Source organism: Zonotrichia leucophrys, chromosome 25 (genome assembly GCF_028769735.1).
Source record: "Zonotrichia leucophrys gambelii isolate GWCS_2022_RI chromosome 25, RI_Zleu_2.0, whole genome shotgun sequence".
Taxonomy (NCBI): Eukaryota; Metazoa; Chordata; class Aves; order Passeriformes; family Passerellidae; genus Zonotrichia; species Zonotrichia leucophrys.
The window spans coordinates 3,308,183-3,332,969 of NC_088194.1; the positions used below are offsets into that span (position 1 = coordinate 3,308,183).

Below are 24,787 nucleotides of genomic sequence, written 5' to 3' on the forward strand. Positions count from 1 at the left end.
AAGGAGAACGAGAATGAGAACAAGAACATGAGGGTGAACAAGAAGGAGAACAAGAAGGAGAACATGCGACACAAGGTGACAAAGAAATTCAAAAAATGAATGAGAAAGACAAATTGGAAGTGAAAGAAGGAGCTGATGACAGGGAAATCAAACATGTTGGGCATAGTGATGGGTAAGTTTGTCTCTGATTTCAGTTACTGGTTCTTTAATCAAAGGCAAGGTTGATACAGAGGTACTGGCGCTCTGACAGCCTTTGTCGCTGGATTGTCCAGGTTACAGGGACCATCTTACTCGCTGCCAGCATGGCTGGAGCACAGTAAAGAGCCCTGGTATTGTGACTGTGAGCAGGGGATTTGTCTGTCTTCAGGCATATTAGTCAGAGCTCCTTGTCCCTCTTCTTGCCCTAGTCCTTGTCCTTGCTTTTGTCCTTGCCGTTGTCGTTGTTGTTGTCATTGTCCTTGTCCTTCTCCTTCATCTTATCATGTTGTGACACATTCCCAATTCTCTCCTTCATATCCATCAGGTTCCCCTTTGATGCCACTTTTCATTTTCAGTTGGCCCCGGAACAAAATTTCCCAACCCACTACCAGAATTCCCCATTCCCCTGAGTCTTCATGACTCCAGAAAAAAAGGAAAAGAGACAGAAATTGGATGCAGGAAAACTTTATTGTATCAAGAAGGGCAGGAGAGGTAGGGAGAGGGAGGGTGGGCAGGCCGCAGGCAGGCCGGGTGTCACGGGCTGCAGGAGGCCAGGGCAGCTTGTGCAGAGCTCAGCTTCTCCATGCTGGGCTGAGGCGGCACCAGGGCCTTTGGGGCTGTTGCTGGTGGCTCTAGCAGGGCCCGCAGGTGTCCCAGAGCTTCTTGCTGTAGCGGGGCAGGGCGCAAGGGCTGCAGGCGGGAGCAGCGTAGGCTCTGCCAAAGGTGCAGAGGCCCCCCGAGGCCTGGGTGGCGCCGGCGCCGTAGAGGCCGCCCAGCCCCAGGGAGCCGCCAAAGGCCGGTGCTCCGGAGGAGCCCACCACGGCCTGCTGGGGGAAGGAGCTGAGGATGGGGCCGGGGAAGGTGACCACCACGGGCGGGGGCTGGATGAAGGCAGACGAGTCGGGGCACTGGCGGGCGCACAGCTCGTTGCAGCTCTCAGCGATGGGCTGGGGCACAGCCACGCTGGTCCTGGGCACTGGGCACAGGTCAGCGCTGCTCCTGGGTGGGCACAGGTCGTAGCAGGACATCTTGGAGTGGGATGCGAGGGTGCTCTGCAAGAGAGGGCAGCCATGGCAGGAGAGCAGCCCAGGGCAGCAGCGCCCCAGCCACAGGGGCCGGGGCTGGAGCAGGGAGCCGCCAGCAGAAGCGCTGGCACACTTACCCTTGTTCCCGAGGAGGAGAAGGTGGCCAGGGCACTGCTTGCTGCACTCTGGCCCAGGCAGGGCTTTTATAGCAGCCATGGGGATTGCTCAGCTCCAGTCTGGCCAATCTGCACAGGGGACACTCCCTCCTGCTGCTGCTGCTGCTGCTGCTGCTGCTTCTGCTGCTGACACCAGGGCTGTGCAGCCCCTGCCCCTCCCTGAGTCAGCATCCCCCAGGTGCCAGCCCAGCACATCCCACTGCCCAAGTAATCTTGTCCTTCCTGCCACTTCACATACTTGATAAGCACAATGGCACCCTGGAATGGGCTCCAGGGACATCTTTATTTGTTCAAAGGGGTGGGGCAGGGCTGGAATCAGCCTGGGCCAGATGGACATCTCTGCTTTTTGCTCTATGAAGATCAGGCCTGACTGGACACGCCTTTGAACTCAGCCATGTGGAACCTCCAGGGCTCCGAGGGCATTCCTGGACCCCATTCCTGGGTACCATTTATGCTATCAAGTCCCTGACGTGTCAGGAAGGCCAAGATAACTTGGGCAATAGGATGTGCTGGGCTGGCACCTGGGGGATGCTGACTCAGGGAGGGGCAGGGGCCGCACAGCCCTGGTGTCAGCAGCAGCAGCAGCAGCAGCAGCAGCAGCAGCAGGAGGGAGTGTCCCCTGTGCAGATTGGCCAGACTGGAGCTGAGCAATGCCGGGGCTGCTATAAAAGCCCTGCCTGGGCCAGAGTGCAGCAAGCAGTGCCCTGGCCACCTTCTCCTCCTCAGGAACAAGGGTAAGTGTGCCAGCGCTTCTGCTGGCGGCTCCCTGCTCCAGCCCCGGCCCCTGTGGCTGGGGCGCTGCTGCCCTGGGCTGCTCTCCTGCCATGGCTGCCCTCTCTTGCAGAGCACCCTCGCATCCCACTCCAAGATGTCCTGCTACGACCTGTGCCCACCCAGGAGCAGCGCTGACCTGTGCCCAGTGCCCAGGACCAGCGTGGCTGTGCCCCAGCCCATCGCTGAGAGCTGCAACGAGCTGTGCGCCCGCCAGTGCCCCGACTCGTCTGCCTTCATCCAGCCCCCGCCCGTGGTGGTCACCTTCCCCGGCCCCATCCTCAGCTCCTTCCCCCAGCAGGCCGTGGTGGGCTCCTCCGGAGCACCGGCCTTTGGCGGCTCCCTGGGGCTGGGCGGCCTCTACGGCGCCGGCGCCACCCAGGCCTCGGGGGGCCTCTGCACCTTTGGCAGAGCCTACGCTGCTCCCGCCTGCAGCCCTTGCGCCCTGCCCCGCTACAGCAAGAAGCTCTGGGACACCTGCGGGCCCTGCTAGAGCCACCAGCAACAGCCCCAAAGGCCCTGGCGCCGCCTCAGCCCAGCATGGAGAAGCTGAGCTCTGCACAAGCTGCCCTGGTCTCCTGCAGCCCGTGACACCCGGCCTGCCTCCGGCCTGCCCACCCTCCCTCTCCCTGCCTCCCCTGCCCTTGTTGATGCAATAAAGTTTTTCTGCATGCAATTCCTTTCTCTTTGCCTCCTTTGCCAAAACAGAGATATACGTAGGCATGGGGGAGTTCCTAGAGTGGGAAGGGAAATAGTGTTGGGGGATGGCCAGGGGCAATGCAAAATGGAATGGGAAGGGGAAAGAAGTGATAAACAGGGACAGAGGACAGTTTTGTGGACAAGTAAATGAAACAAAAATACACACTAAATCAAAACATAGAGAATGTTGGGAAGGGGCTGGGTTAGGAGAGAGAGGAGAAAGAGTAGAAGGATGAGAAGGATGAGAAGCACAAGAAGGGCAAGGGGAAGGAGAAGTCGGAGGAAGAGAAGGAGAAGAGGAAGGAGGAAAAGGAGTATAAGAAGAGGAAAGAGAACCTGAAGAAGAAATACAAGAGGAAGTAGAAGAAGGAGAAGAGGAAAGAGAAGATGGGAAACAAGGATTTGGACAAATATAAAGAAGATAGAGTAAAACAGAGCAGGGGAAGGAGAAGAAGTTGATAAAAAGAAATCTATCATACAGGGAAGACTAATGGGGAAGTCCCTCTGACTTCTGTCCCAGGTCCTTTAGCAGAGCCATTGCGGCACAGCGGAACTGGAGCTCTGGTAGCCTTTGCACTGGAATGGGTCCAAACTCCATTTCCAAGCCCACTCTTTGCCAACACAACTGGACATGTGTAAGAGCCACTGGTCTCATGGCCAGCAAGTCAGGGGATCTGTCTTTGTTCAGGATGAGTGCTTGGAGCTCCTTCTCCTTGTGTTTGTCCTTGTCCTTCTCTTTCTGCTCCTTCGACTTCTTCTCCTTCTCATCTTCTCTCTATTTCTTGTACTGTGTCTTATTCTCCTTCGCCGGGTTCTCTCTCTCCTCACATCTCCGGTTCCCAAAGTTCTCCTTCGTATCCTTCCACTTCCATACTGATTTCATTTTCATCTCCACTTCAACCTCCGTGACCCACCGCATCTTCTGTTTAACCTTCCGTGTCCTCTTAGATTTTCCATTGCCAGTGGCAACCCTAGCATCACCAGTACCCCTCCCACACTTGGAACAGCCCCAGTCCAAGGGATCTTCATTACTCCAGAAAAGAAGGCAAAGAGACAGGAATTGAATGCAGAAAAGCTTTATTGCATCAACAAGGACAGGAGAGGCAGGGAGTGGGAGGGTGGGCAGGCTGCAGGCAGGCCGGGTGTCACAGGCTGCAGGAGGCCAGGGCAGCTTGTGCAGAGCTCAGCTTCTCCATGCTGGGCTGAGGCGGCACCAGGGCCTTTGGGGCTGTTGCTGGTGGCTCTAGCAGGGCCCGCAGGTGTCCCAGAGCTTCTTGCTGTAGCGGGGCAGGGCGCAAGGGCTGCAGGCGGGAGCAGCGTAGGCTCTGCCAAAGGTGCAGAGGCCCCCCGAGGCCTGGGTGGCGCCGGCGCCGTAGAGGCCGCCCAGCCCCAGGGAGCCGCCAAAGGCCGGTGCTCCGGAGGAGCCCACCACGGCCTGCTGGGGGAAGGAGCTGAGGATGGGGCCGGGGAAGGTGACCACCACGGGCGGGGGCTGGATGAAGGCAGACGAGTCGGGGCACTGGCGGGCGCACAGCTCGTTGCAGCTCTCAGCGATGGGCTGGGGCACAGCCACGCTGGTCCTGGGCACTGGGCACAGGTCGGCGCTGCTCCTGGGTGGGCACAGGTCGTAGCAGGACATCTTGGAGTGGGATGCGAGGGTGCTCTGCAAGAGAGGGCAGCCATGGCAGGAGAGCAGCCCAGGGCAGCAGCGCCCCAGCCACAGGGGCCGGGGCTGGAGCAGGGAGCCGCCAGCAGAAGCGCTGGCACACTTACCCTTGTTCCCGAAGAGGAGAAGGTGGCCAGGGCACTGCTTGCTGCACTCTGGCCCAGGCAGGGCTTTTATAGGAACCATGGGGATTGCTCAGCTCCAGCCTGGCCAATCTGCACAGGGGACACTCCCTCCTGCTGCTGCTGCTGCTGCTGCTGCTGCTGCTGCTGCTGCTGCTGCTGCTGCTGACACCAGGGCTGTGCGGCCCCTGCCCCTCCCTGAGTCAGCATCCCCCAGGTGCCAGCCCAGCACATCCCGCTGCCCAAGTGATTTTGTCTTTCCTGCCTCTTCATATAATTGATAAGCAAAATGGCACCCTGGAATGGGCTCCAGGGACATCTTTAATTGTCCAAAGGGGTGGGGCAGGGCTGGAATCAGCCTAGGCCAGATGGACATCGCTGCTCTTTACTCTATGAAGATCAGGCCTGACTGGACAAGCCTTTGAACTCAGCCATGCCGAACCTCCAGTGCTCCGAGGGCATTCCTGGACCCCATTCCTGGGTGCCATCTATGCTATCAAGTCCCTGACGTGTCAGGAAGGCCAAGATAACTTGGGCAATAGGATGTGCTGGGCTGGCACCTGGGGGATGCTGACTCAGGGAGGGGCAGGGGCTCCACAGCCCTGGTGTCAGCAGCAGCAGCAGCAGCAGCAGCAGCAGCAGGGAGTGTCCCCTGTGCAGATTGGCCAGACTGGAGCTGAGCAATCCCCATGGCTGCTATAAAAGCCCTGCCTGGGCCAGAGTGCAGCAAGCAGTGCCCTGGCCACCTTCTCCTCCTCAGGAACAAGGGTAAGTGTGCCAGCGCTTCTGCTGGCGGCTCCCTGCTCCAGCCCCGGCCCCTGTGGCCGGGGCGCTGCTGCCCTGGGCTACTCTCCTGCCATGGCTGCCCTCTCTTGCAGAGCACCCTCGCATCCCACTCCAAGATGTCCTGCTACGACCTGTGCCCACCCAGGAGCAGCGCTGACCTGTGCCCAGTGCCCAGGACCAGCGTGGCTGTGCCCCAGCCCATCGCTGAGAGCTGCAACGAGCTGTGCGCCCGCCAGTGCCCCGACTCGTCTGCCTTCATCCAGCCCCCGCCCGTGGTGGTCACCTTCCCCGGCCCCATCCTCAGCTCCTTCCCCCAGCAGGCCGTGGTGGGCTCCTCCGGAGCACCGGCCTTTGGCGGCTCCCTGGGGCTGGGCGGCCTCTACGGCGCCGGCGCCACCCAGGCCTCGGGGGGCCTCTGCACCTTTGGCAGAGCCTACGCTGCTCCCGCCTGCAGCCCTTGCGCCCTGCCCCGCTACAGCAAGAAGCTCTGGGACACCTGCGGGCCCTGCTAGAGCCACCAGCAACAGCTCCAAAGGCCCTGGTGCCGCCTCAGCCCAGCCTGGAGAAGCTGAGCTCTGCACAAGCTGCCCTGGCCTCCTGCAGCCCGTGACACCCGGCCTGCCTGCGGCCTGCCCACCCTCCCTCTCCCTGCCACTCCTGCCATTCTTGGCTCAATAAAGTTTTCGTGCATCGAATTTCTGTCTCTTTGCCTCCTTTTCTGGAGCCATGAATCCTCCTGGGGATGGGGCCGTTCCAACATTGTGAGGGGAAATAATGCTGCTGGCATGGCCAAAGGGCATGGAGAATGGAAGGGGACTGGGAATGTTAAACAGAAGTGGGGATGGAACCTTGCATATTGATATGGGGATGGAAATTAAATTGGAGCTGTCCGAGAAGTGGAAGACGGTGACTGTTGGGAAAGGTTAAGCTTAGGAGGTGGTCAAAGGGAAGAAGACAGTGAAGAAGACAGAGATGGAAATGGACATGAGAAAATGGACAAGAATAAGAAGGAAATATATGTATACGAAGATGAGTAGCAGTTAGAATAATGAAATAGAAACTGAAAGAGAAACATAGAAAGAAATACAAAAAGGCAATTGTAAACAGAAAAACACATGGAGAAAGAGACAGAGATCAAGAAAAAGAAAGTCAAAGACAAAGAAAATTGCAGTGATAAATACAAAGACAATGGCAAAGACAAAGACAAAGACAAAGACCAAGACAAAGACAAGAATAGAAGACAATGACAAGGACAAAGGTGAAGATGAGGACAAAGGCGAAGACAAAGACAAAGACAAAAACGCAATGGAATTTAAAGTAGAAGCCATAAGGACCAGTAGGCACTTCATTTGATATCAGCCCCAAGTTGCTCCCCAGGGCCACGAAACAACAAGGGGCTGGCACCATGGCAGTCTTTGCGTCTACATGGCTCCCTGTCACTCAGAAAAATGCTGCTCTTCCACCGATTGATTGGAGGTCCATAAAGTACCATGGATTTAAACTTCTACAAACAGGAGTTGACGGCCTTCTGAAATGTTCTTGGACCTTTGCTGCTGTGTGTGCTGAGAGCTGCCAGGGCTGAGGGATCTGCCCAAAGACAGATCTGCCAGGCAAATACGGTAGTGAGAGATTGCCTTGGCTGGGCTTGCCGTGCCCATGGGTGGGCCAGGAAAGTTCTGCCCTCTACCCTGAACCCTGACAGTAACAACAGAGAAGCTGCAGTTGGATGCAGGATTGTTTTATTTCAAGTACAGCAAAGAACAGACAAGAGAAAGACACACTAGGCACAGGCTGGATCTCTCCACACGCTTCCTGGGAGCTGCTCTTCCAGGCTGGGTTGCGGCAAGGGGCTGCTGCCAAGAGGAGCAAGAGGCTGGAGGGATCATGCAGGAATTGGGAATGTGGGCACAGTCAGGAGCAAGGAGGGGGAGAGGGGCAGGTGACGTGAACAAGGAGGAGGAGCGAGGCTAAGGCAGTCTAGGGGCTGTTGAGGTGTTGAACCTAGCAGGGCCAGCAGGTGTTCCAGAGCTTCTTGCTGTAGCGGGGCAGGGCGCAAGGGCTGCAGGCGGGAGCAGCGTAGGCTCTGCCAAAGGTGCAGAGGCCCCCCGAGGCCTGGGTGGCGCCGGCGCCGTAGAGGCCGCCCAGCCCCAGGGAGCCGCCAAAGGCCGGTGCTCCGGAGGAGCCCACCACGGCCTGCTGGGGGAAGGAGCTGAGGATGGGGCCGGGGAAGGTGACCACCACGGGCGGGGGCTGGATGAAGGCAGACGAGTCGGGGCACTGGCGGGCGCACAGCTCGTTGCAGCTCTCAGCGATGGGCTGGGGCACAGCCACGCTGGTCCTGGGCACTGGGCACAGGTCAGCGCTGCTCCTGGGTGGGCACAGGTCGTAGCAGGACATCTTGGAGTGGGATGCGAGGGTGCTCTGCAAGAGAGGGCAGCCATGGCAGGAGAGCAGCCCAGGGCAGCAGCGCCCCAGCCACAGGGGCCGGGGCTGGAGCAGGGAGCCGCCAGCAGAAGCGCTGGCACACTTACCCTTGTTCCTGAGGAGGAGAAGGTGGCCAGGGCACTGCTTGCTGCACTCTGGCCCAGGCAGGGCTTTTATAGCAGCCATGGGGATTGCTCAGCTCCAGCCTGGCCAATCTGCACAGGGGACACTCCCTGCTGCTGCTGCTGCTGACACCAGGGCTGTGCGGCCCCTGCCCCTCCCTGAGTCAGCATCCCCCAGGTGCCAGCCCAGCACATCCCGCTGCCCAAGTGATCTTGTCCTTCCTGCCACGTCAGATCCTTGATAAATGTAATGACATCCAGGAATGGACGCCAGGAACACCTGTCAGCAGCTGGAGCATCAGGGAGAGGAGTTTCAAACTGTTCATCATGGAGAGGATTTGTGCATCACTGGATGGCCCAGAAGAAGCAGACCCCATCTGCTTACATACAGTGCCCAGGGGATTGTTTAAGGATGGGATCACACACATCACCTGATCTTCCCAGTGTGTGCATAAGAGAAGTCCATTAAGCTCATCCTGAGTCCAGCCCAGCCCCACCCCTTTGGACCATTAAATGCGTTCATGGAGCCCTTTCCTGGGTGCCATCCCTGCTATCAATTCCCTGGCGTGGCAGGAAGGACTAGATCACTTGGGCAGCGGCATGTGCTGGGCTGGCACCTGGGGGACGCTGACTCAGGGAGGGGCAGGGGCCGCACAGCCCTGGTGTCAGCAGCAGCAGCAGCAGCAGCAGGGAGTGTCCCCTGTGCAGATTGGCCAGGCTGGAGCTGAGCAATCCCCATGGCTGCTATAAAAGCCCTGCCTGGGCCAGAGTGCAGCAAGCAGTGCCCTGGCCACCTTCTCCTCCTCAGGAACAAGGGTAAGTGTGCCAGCGCTTCTGCTGGCGGCTCCCTGCTCCAGTCCCGGCCCCTGTGGCTGGGGCGCTGCTGCCCTGGGCTGCTCTCCTGCCATGGCTGCCCTCTCTTGCAGAGCACCCTCGCATCCCACTCCAAGATGTCCTGCTACGACCTGTGCCCACCCCGGAGCAGCGCTGAGCTGTGTCCACCCAGGACCAGCGTGGCTGTGCCCCAGCCCATCGCTGAGAGCTGCAACGAGCTGTGCGCCCGCCAGTGCCCCGACTCGTCTGCCTTCATCCAGCCCCCGCCCGTGGTGGTCACCTTCCCCGGCCCCATCCTCAGCTCCTTCCCCCAGCAGGCCGTGGTGGGCTCCTCCGGAGCACCGGCCTTTGGCGGCTCCCTGGGGCTGGGCGGCCTCTACGGCGCCGGCGCCACCCAGGCCTCGGGGGGCCTCTGCACCTTTGGCAGAGCCTACGCTGCTCCCGCCTGCAGCCCTTGCGCCCTGCCCCGCTACAGCAAGAAGCTCTGGGACACCTGCGGGCCCTGCTAGAGCCACCAGCAACAGCCCCAAAGGCCCTGGCGCCGCCTCAGCCCAGCATGGAGAAGCTGAGCTCTGCACAAGCTGCCCTGGCCTCCTGCGGCCCGTGACACCCGGCCTGCCTCCGGCCTGACCACCCTCCCTCTTCGTGCCTCTCCTGCCCTTCTTGATACAATAAAGTTTTCCTGCATCCAATTTCTGTCTCTTTTCCTTTTTTTCTGGAGTCATGAAGACTCAGGGGAATGGGGAATTCTGGTAGTGGGTTGGGAAATTGTGTTCCGGGGTCAACTGAAAATGAAAAGTGGCATCAAAGGGGAACCCGATGGGTATGAAGGAGAGAATTGGGAATGTGTCACAACATGATAAGATGAAGGAGAAGGACAAGGACAATGACAACAACAACGACAACAGCAAGGACAAAAGCAAGGACAAGGACTAGGGCAAGAAGAAGGACAAGGAGCTCTGAGTAATATGCCTGAAGACAGACAAGTCCCCTGCTCACAGTCACAATACCAGGGCTCTTTACTGTGCTCCAGCCATGCTGGCAGCGAGTAAGATGGTCCCTGTAACCAGGACAATCCAGTGACAAAGGCTGTCAGAGCGTCAGTACCTCTGTATCAACCTTGCCTTTGATTAAAGAACCAGTAACTGAAATCAGAGACAAACTTACCCATCACTATGCCCAACATGTTTGATTTCCCTGTCATCAGCTCCTTCTTTCTCTTCCAATTTGTCTTTCTCTTTCTCATTCATTTTTTGAATTTCTTTGTCACCTTGTGTCGCATGTTCTCCTTCTCGTTCTCCTTCTTGTTCACCCTCATGTTCTTGTTCTCATTCTCGTTCTCCTTCTCCTTCTCTTTCTCCTTCTCCTTTTCTTCCTCCCTCTAAGGCAAACGCTTCACACAGTACCATATCTCCTGATTCCGTTTCCCCCATGATTTCATTTTCTTCTCCCCATTACAATTTTCTGTCCTCTTCTCACTTGTCTTTTACCAACCACATCCCCTTCCATTTACCATTGCCCCAGCCATCTCCGAACAGCATTTCCCCGCCCAGTCTAGGAACACCCACAAACAGGGTGTTCCTGATTTTGGCAAAGGAAGCAAAGAGACAGGAATTGGATGCAGGAAAACTTTATTGTATCAAGAAGGGCAGGAGAGGCAGGGAGAGGGAGGGTGGGCAGGCCGCAGGCAGGCCGGGTGTCACGGGCTGCAGGAGGCCAGGGCAGCTTGTGCAGAGCTCAGCTTCTCCATGCTGGGCTGAGGCGGCGCCAGGGCCTTTGGGGCTGTTGCTGGTGGCTCTAGCAGGGCCCGCAGGTGTCCCAGAGCTTCTTGCTGTAGCGGGGCAGGGCGCAAGGGCTGCAGGCGGGAGCAGCGTAGGCTCTGCCAAAGGTGCAGAGGCCCCCCGAGGCCTGGGTGGCGCCGGCGCCGTAGAGGCCGCCCAGCCCCAGGGAGCCGCCAAAGGCCGGTGCTCCGGAGGAGCCCACCACGGCCTGCTGGGGGAAGGAGCTGAGGATGGGGCCGGGGAAGGTGACCACCACGGGCGGGGGCTGGATGAAGGCAGACGAGTCGGGGCACTGGCGGGCGCACAGCTCGTTGCAGCTCTCAGCGATGGGCTGGGGCACAGCCACGCTGGTCCTGGGCACTGGGCACAGGTCAGCGCTGCTCCTGGGTGGGCACAGGTCGTAGCAGGACATCTTGGAGTGGGATGCGAGGGTGCTCTGCAAGAGAGGGCAGCCATGGCAGGAGAGCAGCCCAGGGCAGCAGCGCCCCGGCCACAGGGGCCGGGGCTGGAGCAGGGAGCCGCCAGCAGAAGCGCTGGCACACTTACCCTTGTTCCTGAGGAGGAGAAGGTGGCCAGGGCACTGCTTGCTGCACTCTGGCCCAGGCAGGGCTTTTATAGCAACCATGGGGATTGCTCAGCTCCAGTCTGGCCAATCTGCACAGGGGACACTCCCTGCTGCTGCTGCTGCTGCTGCTGCTGCTGCTGACACCAGGGCTGTGCGGCCCCTGCCCCTCCCTGAGTCAGCATCCCCCAGGTGCCAGCCCAGCACATGCCGCTGCCCAAGTGATCTTGTCCTTCCTGCCACGTCAGATCCTTGAGAGCCGGGATGGCACTAAAGTGAGTGGGACACCTCTCTGGGGCTGGAGCATGTGGGTCAGGAATGGCAGAAGCTCTCAAGATGGAGAACATCTCTGCATCACAGGAGAGACCAGCAGAACCATACACCATCTTCCAGCAGTCATTACCCAGGGGCTTCCATGAGACTGGGAACAAAGCTTTCTGCTGTCAGGCCTGATCATCTTAGGCCAAAGAGCAGAGATGTCCATCTGGCCCAGGCTGATTCCAGCCCTGCCCCACCCTTTGGACCATTAAAAGTGTTCCTGAAGCCCTAGGTGCGATCGCAGCTCTCAAGGAAATGACGTGGCAGGAAGGCCAAGATCACTTGGGCAGCGGGATGTGCTGGGCTGGCACCTGGGGGATGCTGACTCAGGGAGGGGCAGGGGCCGCACAGCCCTGGTGTCAGCAGCAGCAGCAGCAGCAGCAGCAGCAGGAGGGAGTGTCCCCTGTGCAGATTGGCCAGGCTGGAGCTGAGCAATCCCCATGGTTGCTATAAAAGCCCTGCCTGGGCCAGAGTGCAGCAAGCAGTGCCCTGGCCACCTTCTCCTCCTCAGGAACAAGGGTAAGTGTGCCAGCGCTTCTGCTGGCGGCTCCCTGCTCCAGCCCCGGCCCCTGTGGCTGGGGCGCTGCTGCCCTGGGCTGCTCTCCTGCCATGGCTGCCCTCTCTTGCAGAGCACCCTCGCATCCCACTCCAAGATGTCCTGCTACGACCTGTGCCCACCCAGGAGCAGCGCTGAGCTGTGCCCAGTGCCCAGGACCAGCGTGGCTGTGCCCCAGCCCATCGCTGAGAGCTGCAACGAGCTGTGCGCCCGCCAGTGCCCCGACTCGTCTGCCTTCATCCAGCCCCCGCCCGTGGTGGTCACCTTCCCCGGCCCCATCCTCAGCTCCTTCCCCCAGCAGGCCGTGGTGGGCTCCTCCGGAGCACCGGCCTTTGGCGGCTCCCTGGGGCTGGGCGGCCTCTACGGCGCCGGCGCCACCCAGGCCTCGGGGGGCCTCTGCACCTTTGGCAGAGCCTACGCTGCTCCCGCCTGCAGCCCTTGCGCCCTGCCCCGCTACAGCAAGAAGCTCTGGGACACCTGCGGGCCCTGCTAGAGCCACCAGCAACAGCCCCAAAGGCCCTGGTGCCGCCTCAGCCCAGCATGGAGAAGCTGAGCTCTGCACAAGCTGCCCTGGCCTCCTGCAGCCCGTGACACCTGGCTTGCCTCCGGCCTGACCACCCTCCCTCTCCCTGCCTCTCCTGCCCTTGTTGGTACAATAAAGTTTTCCTGCATCCAATTCCTGTTTCTTTGCCTCCTTTTCTGGAGTAATGAAGATCCCTTGGACTGGGGCTGTTCCAAGTGTGGCAGGGGAATTGGTGATGCTAGGGTTGCCACTGGCAATGGAAAATCCAAGAGGACGCGGAAGGTTAAACAGAAGATGCGGAGGGTCACGGAGGTTGAAGTGGAGATTAAATTGAAATCAGTATGGAAGTGGAAGGACACGAAGGAGAATTTTGGGAGCCAGAGATGTGAGGAGAGACAGAACTAGGAGAAGGAGAATAAGACACAGGAAAAGAATTAGAGGGAGGAGTAGGAGGAGAAGGAGAAGAAGGGGGAAAAGATGAAGGAGAAGGTGAAGGAGAAGGAGAATAAGAAGGAGAAGGACAAGCACAAGGACAAGGCATTCCGAGCATTCTGCCTGAAGACAGATAGATCCTCCAACTTGCTGGCCTTGGGACCAGGAGCTCTTACACATGTACAGTTGTGTTGGCGAGTGGTGGGGTTGGCGACAGAGCTTGGAGCCATTCCTGGGCAAAGGCTACCAGAACACCTGCCCCTCTGTGCAACCATGGCTCTGCTAAAGGATCTGGGACTGAAGTCAAAGAGAGACTTCACCATTACTCTTCCCTGTACATTAAATTTCCTTGTCATCGAATCCTTCTCCTCTCCCTGCTACGTCTTAGTCTCTCATCTTTATATTTGTCCAAATCCGGGTTTCCCATCTTCTCTTTCTTCTTCTCCTTCTTCTACTTCCTCTTGTCTTTCTACTTTTCATTCTCTTTCCTCTTCTTTTCCTCCTTCTCCTCTTTCTTGTTCTTCTGCCAATCATCCCACTTCACCTTCCCCTTCTCTTTTTCGTCCTTCTCCTCCTTCTCCTCCTTCTCCTCCTTCTCCTCCTTCTCCTCCTTTTTCTAACCAAACTTCTTCCCAACATTGGATATCTTTTGATTCTGACTCCATTTTAGTCCAATTTTCTTGCCCACATTGCTGTCCTCTGTCCCCATTCCTCATGTCCATCACCTTCCCCTCAGTCTTCCACTGACCTGACAATCCCCAACACCATTTCCCCTCCCACTCTTGGAACTCCTCCTGTCTGCACACTTACATGTTTTGGGAAAGGAGGCAAAGAGACAGGAATTGGATGCAGGAAAACTTTATTGTACCAAGAAGGGCAGGAGAGGCAGGGAGAGGGAGGGTGGTCAGGCCGGAGGCAGGCCGGGTGTCACGGGCTGCAGGAGGCCAGGGCAGCTTGTGCAGAGCTCAGCTTCTCCAGGCTGGGCTGAGGCGGCACCAGGGCCTTTGGGGCTGTTGCTGGTGGCTCTAGCAGGGCCCGCAGGTGTCCCAGAGCTTCTTGCTGTAGCGGGGCAGGGCGCAAGGGCTGCAGGCGGGAGCAGCGTAGGCTCTGCCAAAGGTGCAGAGGCCCCCCGAGGCCTGGGTGGCGCCGGCGCCGTAGAGGCCGCCCAGCCCCAGGGAGCCGCCAAAGGCCGGTGCTCCGGAGGAGCCCACCACGGCCTGCTGGGGGAAGGAGCTGAGGATGGGGCCGGGGAAGGTGACCACCACGGGCGGGGGCTGGATGAAGGCAGACGAGTCGGGGCACTGGCGGGCGCACAGCTCGTTGCAGCTCTCAGCGATGGGCTGGGGCACAGCCACGCTGGTCCTGGGCACTGGGCACAGGTCAGCGCTGCTCCTGGGTGGGCACAGGTCGTAGCAGGACATCTTGGAGTGGGATGCGAGGGTGCTCTGCAAGAGAGGGCAGCCATGGCAGGAGAGCAGCCCAGGGCAGCAGCGCCCCAGCCACAGGGGCCGGGGCTGGAGCAGGGAGCCGCCAGCAGAAGCACTGGCACACTTACCCTTGTTCCCGAGGAGGAGAAGGTGGCCAGGGCACTGCTTGCTGCACTCTGGCCCAGGCAGGGCTTTTATAGCAACCATGGGCATTGCTCAGCTCCAGCCTGGCCAATCTGCACAGGGGACACTCCCTGCTGCTGCTGCTGCTGACACCAGGGCTGTGCGGCCCCTGCCCCTCCCTGAGTCAGCATCCCCCAGGTGCCAGCCCAGCACCTCCTATTGCCCAAGTTATCTTGGCCTTCCTGACACGTCAGGGACTTGATAGCATAGATGGCACCCAGGAATGGGGTCCAGGAATGCCCTCGGAGCACTGGAGGTTCGGCATGGCTGAGTTCAAAGGCTTGTCCAGTCAGGCCTGATCTTCATAGAGTAAAGAGCAGCGATGTCCATCTGGCCTAGGCTGATTCCAGCCCTGCCCCACCCCTTTGGACAATTAAAGATATCCCTGGAGCCCATTCCAGGGTGCCATTTTGCTTATCAAGAATGTGAAGTGGCAGGAAGGACAAAATCACTTGAGCAGTAGGATGTGCTGGGCTGGCACCTGGGGGATGCTGACTCAGGGAGGGGCAGGGGCCGCACAGCCCTGGTGTCAGCAGCAGCAGCAGCAGCAGCAGGGAGTGTCCCCTGTGCAGATTGGCCAGGCTGGAGCTGAGCAATGCCCATGGTTGCTATAAAAGCCCTGCCTGGGCCAGAGTGCAGCAAGCAGTGCCCTGGCCACCTTCTCCTCCTCAGGAACAAGGGTAAGTGTGCCAGCGCTTCTGCTGGCGGCTCCCTGCTCCAGCCCCGGCCCCTGTGGCTGGGGCGCTGCTGCCCTGGGCTGCTCTCCTGCCATGGCTGCCCTCTCTTGCAGAGCACCCTCGCATCCCACTCCAAGATGTCCTGCTACGACCTGTGCCCACCCAGGAGCAGCGCTGAGCTGTGCCCAGTGCCCAGGACCAGCGTGGCTGTGCCCCAGCCCATCGCTGAGAGCTGCAACGAGCTGTGCGCCCGCCAGTGCCCCGACTCGTCTGCCTTCATCCAGCCCCCGCCCGTGGTGGTCACCTTCCCCGGCCCCATCCTCAGCTCCTTCCCCCAGCAGGCCGTGGTGGGCTCCTCCGGAGCACCGGCCTTTGGCGGCTCCCTGGGGCTGGGCGGCCTCTACGGTGCCGGCGCCACCCAGGCCTCGGGGGGCCTCTGCACCTTTGGCAGAGCCTACGCTGCTCCCGCCTGCAGCCCTTGCGCCCTGCCCCGCTACAGCAAGAAGCTCTGGAACACCTGCGGGCCCTGCTAGATTCAGCACCTCAACAGCCCCTAGACTGCCTTAGCCTTGCTCCTCCTCCTTGTTCACGTCACCTGCCCCTCTCCCCCTCCTTGCTCCTGACTGTGCCCACATTCCCAATTCCTGCATGATCCCTCCGGCCTCTTGCTCCTCTTGGCAGCAGCCCCTTGCCGCAGCCCAGCCTGGAAGAGCAGCTCCCAGGAAGCGTGTGGAGAGATCCAGCCTGTGCCTAGTGTGTCTTTCTCTTGTCTGTTCTTTGCTGTACTTGAAATAAAACAATCCTGCATCCAACTGCAGCTTCTCTGTTGTTACTGTCAGGGTTCAGGGTAGAGGGCAGAACTTTCCTGGCCCGCCCATGGGCACGGCAAGCCCAGCCAAGGCAATCTCTCACTACCGTATTTGCCCGGCAGATCTGTCTTTGGGCAGATCCCTCAGCCCTGGCAGCTCTCAGCACACACAGCAGCAAAGGTCCAAGAACATTTCAGAAGGCCGTCAACTCCTGTTTGTAGAAGTTTAAATCCATGGTACTTTATGGACCTCCAATCAATCGGTGGAAGAGAAGCATTTTTCTGAGTGACAGGGAGCCATGTAGACGCAAAGACTGCCATGGTGCCAGCCCCTTGTTGTTTCATGGCCCTGTGGAGCAACTTGGGGCGGATATCAAATGAAGTGCCTACTGGTCCTTATGGCTTCTACTTTAAATTCCATTGCGTTTTTGTCTTTGCCTTTGTCTTCGCCTTTGTCCTCATCTTCACCTTTGTCCTTGTCAGTGTCTTCTCTTCTTGTCTTTGTCTTGGTCTTAGTCTTTGTCTTTGCCATTGTCTTTGTATTTATCATTGCAATTTTCTTTGTCTTTGACTTTCTTTTTCTTGTTCTCTGTCTCTTTCTCCTTGTGTTTTTCTGTTTACAATTCTCTTTTTGTATTTCTTTCTATGTTTATCTTTCATTCCTATTTCATTATTCTAACTGCTACTCATCTTCTTATACATATATTTCCTTCTTATTCTTGTCCATTTTCTCATGTCCATTTCCATCTCTGTCTTCTTCACTGTCTTCTTCCCTTTCACCACCTCCTAAGCTTAACCTTTCCCAACGGTGTCCGTCTTCCACTTCTCGGACAGCTCCAATTTAATTTCCATCCCCATATCAATATGCAAGGTTCTATCCCCACTTCTGTTTAACATTCCCAGTCCCCTTCCATTCTCCATGCCCTTTGGCCATGCCAGCAGCATTATTTCCCCTCACAATGTTGGAACGGCCCCATCCCCAGGGGGATTAATGACTCCAGAAAAGGAGGCAAAGAGACAGAAATTGGATGCAGGAAAACTTTATTGTACCAAGAAAGCCAGGAGTGGCAGGAAGAGGGAGGGTGGGCAGGCCGCAGGCAGGCCGGGTGTCACAGGCTGCAGGAGGCCAGGGCAGCTTGTGCAGAGCTCAGCTTCTCCAGGCTGGGCTGAGGCGGCACCAGGGCCTTTGGGGCTGTTGCTGGTGGCTCTAGCAGGGCCCGCAGGTGTCCCAGAGCTTCTTGCTGTAGCGGGGCAGGGCGCAAGGGCTGCAGGCGGGAGCAGCGTAGGCTCTGCCAAAGGTGCAGAGGCCCCCCGAGGCCTGGGTGGCGCCGGCGCCGTAGAGGCCGCCCAGCCCCAGGGAGCCGCCAAAGGCCGGTGCTCCGGAGGAGCCCACCACGGCCTGCTGGGGGAAGGAGCTGAGGATGGGGCCGGGGAAGGTGACCACCACGGGCGGGGGCTGGATGAAGGCAGACGAGTCGGGGCACTGGCGGGCGCACAGCTCGTTGCAGCTCTCAGCGATGGGCTGGGGCACAGCCACACTGGTCTTGGGTGGACACAGGTCAGCGCTGCTCCTGGGTGGGCACAGGTCGTAGCAGGACATCTTGGAGTGGGATGCGAGGGTGCTCTGCAAGAGAGGGCAGCCATGGCAGGAGAGCAGCCCAGGGCAGCAGCGCCCCAGCCACAGGGGCCGGGGCTGGAGCAGGGAGCCGCCAGCAGAAGCGCTGGCACACTTACCCTTGTTCCTGAGGAGGAGAAGGTGGCCAGGGCACTGCTTGCTGCACTCTGGCCCAGGCAGGGCTTTTATAGCAGCCCCGGCATTGTTCAGCTCCAGTCTGGCCAATCTGCACAGGGGACACTCCCTGCTGCTGCTGCTGCTGCTGCTGCTGCTGACACCAGGGCTGTGCAGCCCCTGCCCCTCCCTGAGTCAGCATCCCCCAGGTGCCAGCCCAGCACATCCCGCTGCCCAAGTGATCTTGTCCTTCCTGCCACGTCAGATCCTTGATAGCCGGGATGGCACTTAGGTTAGAGGGACACCTGTCAGCAGCTGGATCGTGTGGGTCAGGAATGGCAGAAGCTCTCAGGATGGAGAACATCTCTGCATCACAGTAGAGCCCAGCAGAATCACACGCCATCTTCCAGCAGTCATTACCCAGGGGCTTCCATGACACTGGGAACAAAGCTTTCTGCCGTCAGGCCTGATCATCTTAGGCCAAAGAGCAGAGATGTCCATCTGGGCCAGGCTGATTCCATACCGGCCCTGCCCCTTTGGACCATTAAATGTGATCCTGGAGCCCTTGGTGCCATCCCGGCTATCAAGGATCTGACATGGCAGGAAGGACAAGATCACTTGGGCAGCGGGATGTGCTGGGCTGGCACCTGGGGGATGCTGACTCAGGGAGGGGCAGGGGCCGCACAGCCCTGGTGTCAGCAGCAGCAGCAGCAGCAGCAGCAGCAGCAGCAGCAGCAGCAGCAGCAGCAGGGAGTGTCCCCTGTGCAGATTGGCCAGGCTGGAGCTGAGCAATCCCCATGGCTGCTATAAAAGCCCTGCCTGGGCCAGAGTGCAGCAAGCAGTGCCCTGGCCACCTTCTCCTCCTCAGGAACAAGGGTAAGTGTGCCAGCGCTTCTGCTGGCGGCTCCCTGCTCCAGCCCCGGCCCCTGTGGCTGGGGCGCTGCTGCCCTGGGCTGCTCTCCTGCCATGGCTGCCCTCTCTTGCAGAGCACCCTCGCATCCCACTCCAAGATGTCCTGCTACGACCTGTGCCCACCCAGGAGCAGCGCTGAGCTGTGCCCAGTGCCCAGGACCAGCGTGGCTGTGCCCCAGCCCATCGCTGAGAGCTGCAACGAGCTGTGCGCCCGCCAGTGCCCCGACTCGTCTGCCTTCATCCAGCCCCCGCCCGTGGTGGTCACCTTCCCCGGCCCCATCCTCAGCTCCTTCCCCCAGCAGGCCGTGGTGGGCTCCTCCGGAGCACCGGCCTTTGGCGGCTCCCTGGGGCTGGGCGGCCTCTACGGCGCCGGCGCCACCCAGGCCTCGGGGGGCCTCTGCACCTTTGGCAGAGCCTACGCTGCTCCCGCCTGCAGCCCTTGCGCCCTGCCCCGCTACAGCAAGAAGCTCTGGGACACCTGCGGGCCCTGCTAGAGCCACCAGCAACAGCCCCAAAGGCCCTGGTGCCGCCTCAGCCCAGCATGGAGAAGCTGAGCTCTGCACAAGCTGCCCTGGCCTCCTGCAGCCCGTGACACCCGGCCTGCCTGCGGCCTGCCCATTATGCCCCTTCCTGCCTTTCCTGCCCTTCTTGGTACAATAAAGTTTTCCTGCATTCAATTCCTGTCTCTCTGTGTATTTTTCTGGAATTTTGCTCCCTCATCACCTTGAGGGTTGATTCTGATTCCTCCGTTTTTCACCTGGTCGCATCATACGGTTTTTTCCTCATTGAGAGTTCAGGTGATTTCCGCTTTGTTCATATCACTTCATGTTCTACCCCTTGTTTTACTCAGGATTGCTTCCAATCTATTTTCCTGGATTCACTCTGTCTGTCAGACAGGCAGGGGCATGTTTCCAGTGAAAGGGAAATTGGGTGTGCTCTTTCCCTTGGATTTACAGTTTGACTTATGTTACGATGACTCTTGGGTACTTCATGTTTTCAGTGTATTCACTCCAGAGCATGTAAAAGTCACAGGGACCTCTGGCAGACTCATGATCACAGCAGGAACTGATGTCTCCAGGCTTTGAGGGTTCAAAATCCCAACGTGACCTTTGTTTGTCCCTCCTTGGAGGCGCCATCTGGTGTTGCAATTCTATTTATGCACTGTGATTAAATTATTTTAACCATTGAGAGGTCTGATACTCTGCTTGGAATATGGTCACTGAAACCAATGTTGGCTGAGATGGTTCCACTGCATGAGATCTTCAGTGCCCTGGGCTGGTTAACAACATGGAGATCGGTCCTAGATTGGACTCAGTGATGTTGTAGGAGTCTTCCTGGTTCCTGGGATGCTGAGGTGACTCCTGGAAGGTGGCACAGGAAAGTTTCCTTGCCATTGCACCATCTCCTTTCCCCACAGTCAGCAGTTACCCAGCTCTGCCCTGTCCCATGATGGTCACTCCGTTGCTGCTGCTCCCAGCAGTTCAGCCACCCCGTTTTTCCAGTCTGAAACTCTGATTCCCTCCTGCTCAGCGCCACTCAGCTTCCTGTTATCAGGGCTCCCAAAGCATGTGCCAATGTCAGGAACGGAGATGAATAATTAGAGGTTTTTAGGGATCCTTGAGTAATGAATGGGGTGAACTCCCTCCACCCCGTAACTCCTGAGTAGACACTGAGAGAAAGGTCAGCCCTTTGCTGGGTTTGGCAATCAGACATGAGCTCACTCGGAGCAGACATCCAGCCCAAATTAAAGCTGTGTAATCATTGCTCCCTAAGTGCTAATGGCTTTCTTCTGGGGCGTTATCTTGGGCTGAGCACTTGTCTGACACAACAGTTAATTAGGCTGCTCCCTGCCTGGCACGGCCAGGCTGAGAGGATCAGGTGAAATTTGGCAGTCACAGCTCAGGTGTTGGGCTGGGCTCATGATTTATACCCAAGCACCCCTTGGTGGCTGTGGGTGGAAGCAAAGATCAGAAGAGAAACGGAGGGAAAAGCATCGGCGTTTTGGAAAGTTGTTCCAGGAGCTGGATGAGAGGAAAGGAGACAGGGAGGATGAAGCAAGGAGAGAGAGGAGAACATGCCAGGGGAGAGATTTGGAGATGCAGCAGGGGATGTTCAGGTTGGACATGGGAATTTCCTCCTGGAAAGGGCAGTCAGACCTTGGAAGGGGCTCAGGAAGTTTTGGAATTCTCGTCCCTTGAGATGTCCAAGGAACTCCTGGATGTTGGGCTTGGTGACCAGGTGGGGATCCAGCTTGGATGGTCTCAGAGCTCTTTTCCAACCTAAACAATTCTGTGGATTTTTTTAGTGAAAATATTCTCAAATAAGTGTTTGTTTACCCATAAAAATTGTCTTGTTTTGTGAAAATAAAAGCAGCATTCACAGGTCCCATGGACGTATTTCGATTTCAATTTATTACTTACAGCCATCTGACAGATCCAGTCCAATACAAGGAAGAATATTGAAATTACCTGTAAAAAATAAGATTTGCTGTTCCTTGACACAGATCAAGATAATTTCTTTGAGAGAGTCCCGGTGAAGGAAGAGGTAAATCCTCTCTAATGCATCAGTCCATGTTCTTTTTGCCTCACCTGTTGACAGGTTCAGCCAAACCTTCCCCGAGGCAGCTTTATCACGGCAGTGATTAACGAAAAAAGAGAACGTAGTGCCTCATCTTTGCTCATCAGATACCTATCTCAAAAATTGTTTCCCTTTGTTCTCCTTCCTCCTATCATTCCTTTTCAGAACGTGCTTTGGCAGAACTTCAGGCGGTATTTTTTAGCTCTGTCTTTGAAGGCAGTTGGATGATTCCTAATACATTGCCTGGAAGATGTTAAATCAAAAGGAATTCCAGCACTAAATTAACAACTTAAAAAAAAAAACTATGGAATATTCTGGGTTGGAAGGGCCACACGGGAATTGAGTCCAACTCCTGGCCCTGCACAGGCACCCCAGGAATCCCACCCTGTGCCTGAGACCACTGTCCTTGAGCTCTGGCAGCCTTGGGGACATGACATTTCCCTATCCCAGCACCAAACTGGATGGAAAAAGTTGGAATAACTACTGGAACTCTGACAAGTGGAATAATCAGTGTGAGGCAGAGAGGACTCTCAGCTGCAAGTCTGACCTGAAGAATCTCAGTCTGGTTCTGACAGGGAGGAATCCCACTCTGGAAAACTTGAATTTTCAGAAAAAACAAAGACAGGTGTTGGATGCAGGATTTTTTATTGCAAGGGCAGGGAAGATGGCATCGGACAAGGACACGGGAGGCAAAGACAAGCAGGTTGTTCCTCACTAGGGCTGCTCCCTCAGCCTTGTGGCAGGAGGCAGCAGTTTCAGGGAGAAGCCAGCGGATGGTGGAGCCGCACATTTGGCCAGTGGAAGGGGCGGGGAAGAGGAGACCGAACAATGGAAGGAGGAAACAAAAGGAAGAATTTCTAGAGGAGTTCTGTCTCCATGGTCTGAAGTGAAGTTCTGACGCTCTGCCCCATCCTCAGGAGCTCAGGTGAGGATCCACTGGTGTTGTTTGCTGAGCTGAGGGATTTTTCCTTTGGGTTTAGCAGGAGCCGCAGCTGCCACGGCGGTAGCGGCCGAAGCGGGAGGACCGAGAGCCGCAGGAGCCAAAGGATCTCCCAAAGCCATACAGACCCCGGTAACCCAGGGAGGAGCCCCCACAGGACCCCAGACCCCCAAAGCCCAGCGAGGAGCCTCCATAGCCCCACAGACCCCCATAGCCCCCAGAGCCGAATCCTCCATAACCCCCAGAGCCAAATCCCCCAAAGGCCCCGGAGGCCCCAGAGGCGGCGAGGACGGGAGCTCCAGCAGATCCCACCACGGAATCCTGCGGGAAGGAGCTGAGGATGGGGCCGGGGAAGGTGACCACCACGGCGGGAGGCTGGATCACGGTGGTGGAGTCGGGGCACTGGCGGACGCACGGCTCGTTCCCGCTGTCAGCCAGGGGCTGGGGCCGGAGGACGCCGCCGGCACCGATGAGGCCGGAGCCACCGAAGAGGCCGGAGCCACCCATGAGGCCGGAGCCACCCATGAGGCCGGAGCAACCAATGAGGCCGGAGCCACCCATGGAGCACAGGTCGTAGCAGGACATCTTGCAGGGGTGGAGGTTGATCTGCAAGAGTTGATTGGAGCAATTACAAGATGTTGTTTACAAAGAGAAAAATACTCTGGAGCTGGCTGCTTTTCCCCAGGCAGGAGAGCTTTGAAGCACTGGAATTTCCCCATGTCTCTTAAAGATGAAAATTGGATAAGAACAATTATTTGTTCTTAAATTGTAAGAACAAAAATGATTTGCTGGGGCACTTTGGTGAGTCAGGGGATCAACAAGGAGTGGGACTCTGCTCCAGGAGTAGAGTGTGTTGTTGTTATTCAGGATTTCATGACTCCAGCTCCTCATTCCCACTGATCTCCTTTGTGCTGATCCTTGTCTAAACAGGGATTATAACTCATTGTCGGTTCAGATTTGCTCAGTAGCTTCTTGGATGAGACCATTACAAGGGAATTGCAAAGATGATTGTCCCAAATTTCCAAACATTGAATCAGGGCTTTGAGATCCCTACAATGAGCTTAACACCCCAGAATTTTGATTTTGGGCCACAAACTCTTGAAAACTTCTCACACCAAACCATTTGCCCTCATTAACTTGGGGAAATCCAGCGCTCCACATTTCAGCTGTTTAAGTTCCCTCCAAGATCCATTTTAATCTTAAATAAATCTAATACAGAGCGTTTTAAGCAGTTCTAAATTCTTCTCTTTGTCCTACTCCAAGCCAGTCTCTTGGGGTGTTCATGCCCATTTATCTTGAATTAAAAGCATTTCACTTGATTTGGAATAGAACAAACTGCATCTAATGGCAGGTTTGCCTCTAAACTCATTTCCTTGTGAAACAGGAAGATTTAAACTTTCCAAATAATTTCCAGTTGCCCATTTAACCAAACAGAGGACAGGAAAAAACATTGAACCTTTCACATTATGGATACAACTGGTGTAGGCAACCCAACATCCAAGGGAATTTTGTAATAAGAAATTTTCAGTTTGGTTTGGAACAGAACTCCAGCCTCGAAAGCAGAGAGCAGCCTTCCTTAAAGGTTTTGCAAGGTTTATCTCTTCACCTAAAATTTTGCCTATGAGTTCCCAATGGAAGACAGCACCCCGGCTGGATTGTAGAGCAAAGAGAGATTCCAAAAGCAGCAAAGAGCAATTCCAGAAGAAGCAAAGAGCAGTTCCAGACTTACCAAGTCGTTGAGAAGAACGAGTGAAGGGAAGATGTTTGGGAGAACCCCAGGTGGAGACGGCTTTTATACGGTTCAGACTTGCCTCAGGGCTCACAGCAGCTCATTAGTTGACACAGAACATTTCTTTGTATTGATTGCTCTTCAAAGTGATGAAATTGCCGCTCTTTGTGTTTATTCTTGATTTCAAATGGCGCCTTACGTCACGCGAGGTCCTTTGATCCGGAACTCTGATGGGTGGAATTGGTGCATCTTTCATCCTAAAACATGATTCATGAATTCGTGGCAGTTTTCTGGGGTGACACCGTGTACTGAGATATTTACACCCAAATATTTTTGTCCTGTCTTACAAGACAATTATGCTCAGACATTTACAAAAATTATGAAACTCTTAGAATGGTTTGGGGACACAAATATCCAGAAAAGTCTTACGTTTTTTCCAACCCTTAAGCCACAGTTTAAACCTGAGTTTAGTTCTGAAGGGAGAGATATTTATGATTTTAAGGATTAGAGTGGAAAACTCAAAATAATCAGAGAGTACATTGAAATAATAATCAAATTTATGTTTTATCTAGATGGTTCCAACTCTGGAAGTGTTCAAGGCTGGTTTGGATCAACCTGGGACAGTCAAAGCTGTCCCTGTCCATGACAGGGGTTGGAACAAGAGGGTCTTTGAGGTCCCTGCTAATTTTAAACCATTCCATGATTCTATATTGGAGAAATCCAAATTTAGCTGTAGTGGAAATAAAATCCTTTTGTTTTCAGAGAGGATCTTGCAGCTAATGCCATCCTTGTTGTGTCTTTCAGCACAGA

At 56.6% G+C, this 24,787-nt stretch overlaps 4 protein-coding genes and 9 pseudogenes across 6 annotated transcripts; 6 read left to right on the plus strand and 7 right to left on the minus strand.

The window, feature by feature from the left end:
* Positions 1-830: 830 nt before the first annotated feature.
* Positions 831-1,270, minus strand: LOC135457625 (scale keratin-like; annotated as a pseudogene).
* LOC135457628 (scale keratin-like) lies at positions 1,269-2,663 on the plus strand. The gene is made up of 3 exons (XM_064732334.1): positions 1,269-1,417; positions 1,477-1,606; positions 2,268-2,663. Exons 1-3 carry the CDS (start codon positions 1,269-1,271, stop codon positions 2,661-2,663), a joined length of 675 nt encoding a protein of 224 aa, XP_064588404.1.
* A 1,449-nt stretch (positions 2,664-4,112) lies between these two features.
* LOC135457630 (scale keratin-like) lies at positions 4,113-5,517 on the minus strand. Its single transcript, XM_064732335.1, has 3 exons — positions 5,507-5,517; positions 5,198-5,309; positions 4,113-4,514 (listed from the first exon to the last, which is right to left on the minus strand). The coding sequence occupies exons 1-3, from the start codon at positions 5,515-5,517 to the stop codon at positions 4,113-4,115; spliced, it is 525 nt and encodes a 174-aa protein (XP_064588405.1).
* On the plus strand, positions 5,516-5,955 carry LOC135457631 (scale keratin-like; annotated as a pseudogene).
* A 1,489-nt stretch (positions 5,956-7,444) lies between these two features.
* On the minus strand, positions 7,445-7,884 carry LOC135457632 (scale keratin-like; annotated as a pseudogene).
* Positions 7,885-8,895: 1,011 nt separating this feature from the next.
* LOC135457633 (scale keratin-like) lies at positions 8,896-9,332 on the plus strand (annotated as a pseudogene).
* A 1,288-nt stretch (positions 9,333-10,620) lies between these two features.
* Positions 10,621-11,060, minus strand: LOC135457634 (scale keratin-like; annotated as a pseudogene).
* Positions 11,061-12,093: 1,033 nt separating this feature from the next.
* LOC135457635 (scale keratin-like) lies at positions 12,094-12,533 on the plus strand (annotated as a pseudogene).
* Positions 12,534-14,020: 1,487 nt separating this feature from the next.
* LOC135457636 (scale keratin-like) lies at positions 14,021-15,208 on the minus strand. The gene is made up of 3 exons (XM_064732337.1): positions 15,205-15,208; positions 15,058-15,086; positions 14,021-14,416 (listed from the first exon to the last, which is right to left on the minus strand). The coding sequence occupies exons 1-3, from the start codon at positions 15,206-15,208 to the stop codon at positions 14,021-14,023; spliced, it is 429 nt and encodes a 142-aa protein (XP_064588407.1).
* Positions 15,209-15,375: 167 nt separating this feature from the next.
* LOC135457637 (scale keratin-like) lies at positions 15,376-15,815 on the plus strand (annotated as a pseudogene).
* A 1,482-nt stretch (positions 15,816-17,297) lies between these two features.
* Positions 17,298-17,734, minus strand: LOC135457638 (scale keratin-like; annotated as a pseudogene).
* A 1,051-nt stretch (positions 17,735-18,785) lies between these two features.
* LOC135457639 (scale keratin-like) lies at positions 18,786-19,225 on the plus strand (annotated as a pseudogene).
* Positions 19,226-22,284: 3,059 nt separating this feature from the next.
* LOC135457787 (scale keratin-like) lies at positions 22,285-24,081 on the minus strand. 3 transcript variants are annotated; one of them, XM_064732554.1, is made up of 2 exons: positions 24,063-24,081; positions 22,285-22,712 (listed from the first exon to the last, which is right to left on the minus strand). In XM_064732554.1, the coding sequence occupies exons 1-2, from the start codon at positions 24,079-24,081 to the stop codon at positions 22,285-22,287; spliced, it is 447 nt and encodes a 148-aa protein (XP_064588624.1). The 3 variants fall into 3 exon arrangements, with proteins under 3 accessions (XP_064588624.1, XP_064588622.1, XP_064588623.1); XM_064732552.1 differs by lacking the exon at positions 24,063-24,081 and adding an exon at positions 22,811-22,833 and having other exon boundaries at positions 22,285-22,720; XM_064732553.1 differs by lacking the exon at positions 24,063-24,081 and adding an exon at positions 22,800-22,833 and having other exon boundaries at positions 22,285-22,706.
* Between the last annotated feature and the right edge of the window lie 706 nt (positions 24,082-24,787).

Bases quoted from the DNA above. Each gene is read 5' to 3' on its own strand.
- LOC135457636 (XM_064732337.1), bottom strand. The intron at 14,417-15,057 runs GTGATTTTGTCC...TCCCACTCCAAG, and splicing joins CAGCACATCCTACTGCTCAA to ATGTCCTGCTACGACCTGTG.
- LOC135457628 (XM_064732334.1), top strand. From the start codon at position 1,269: ATGGCAGGAGAGCAGCCCAGGGCAGCAGCGCCCCAGCCACAGGGGCCG. The intron at 1,418-1,476 runs GCAGGGCTTTTA...CAATCTGCACAG, and splicing joins CTTGCTGCACTCTGGCCCAG to GGGACACTCCCTCCTGCTGC. The intron at 1,607-2,267 runs GTAATCTTGTCC...TCCCACTCCAAG, and splicing joins CAGCACATCCCACTGCCCAA to ATGTCCTGCTACGACCTGTG.
- LOC135457787 (XM_064732552.1), bottom strand. From the start codon at position 22,833: ATGTCCTGCTACGACCTGTGCTC. The intron at 22,721-22,810 runs CATGGGTGGCTC...TGGCTCCGGCCT, and splicing joins TCCTGCTACGACCTGTGCTC to CATCGGTGCCGGCGGCGTCC.
- LOC135457630 (XM_064732335.1), bottom strand. The intron at 4,515-5,197 runs ATTGCCCAAGTT...CTCGCATCCCAC, and splicing joins GTGCCAGCCCAGCACATCCT to TCCAAGATGTCCTGCTACGA.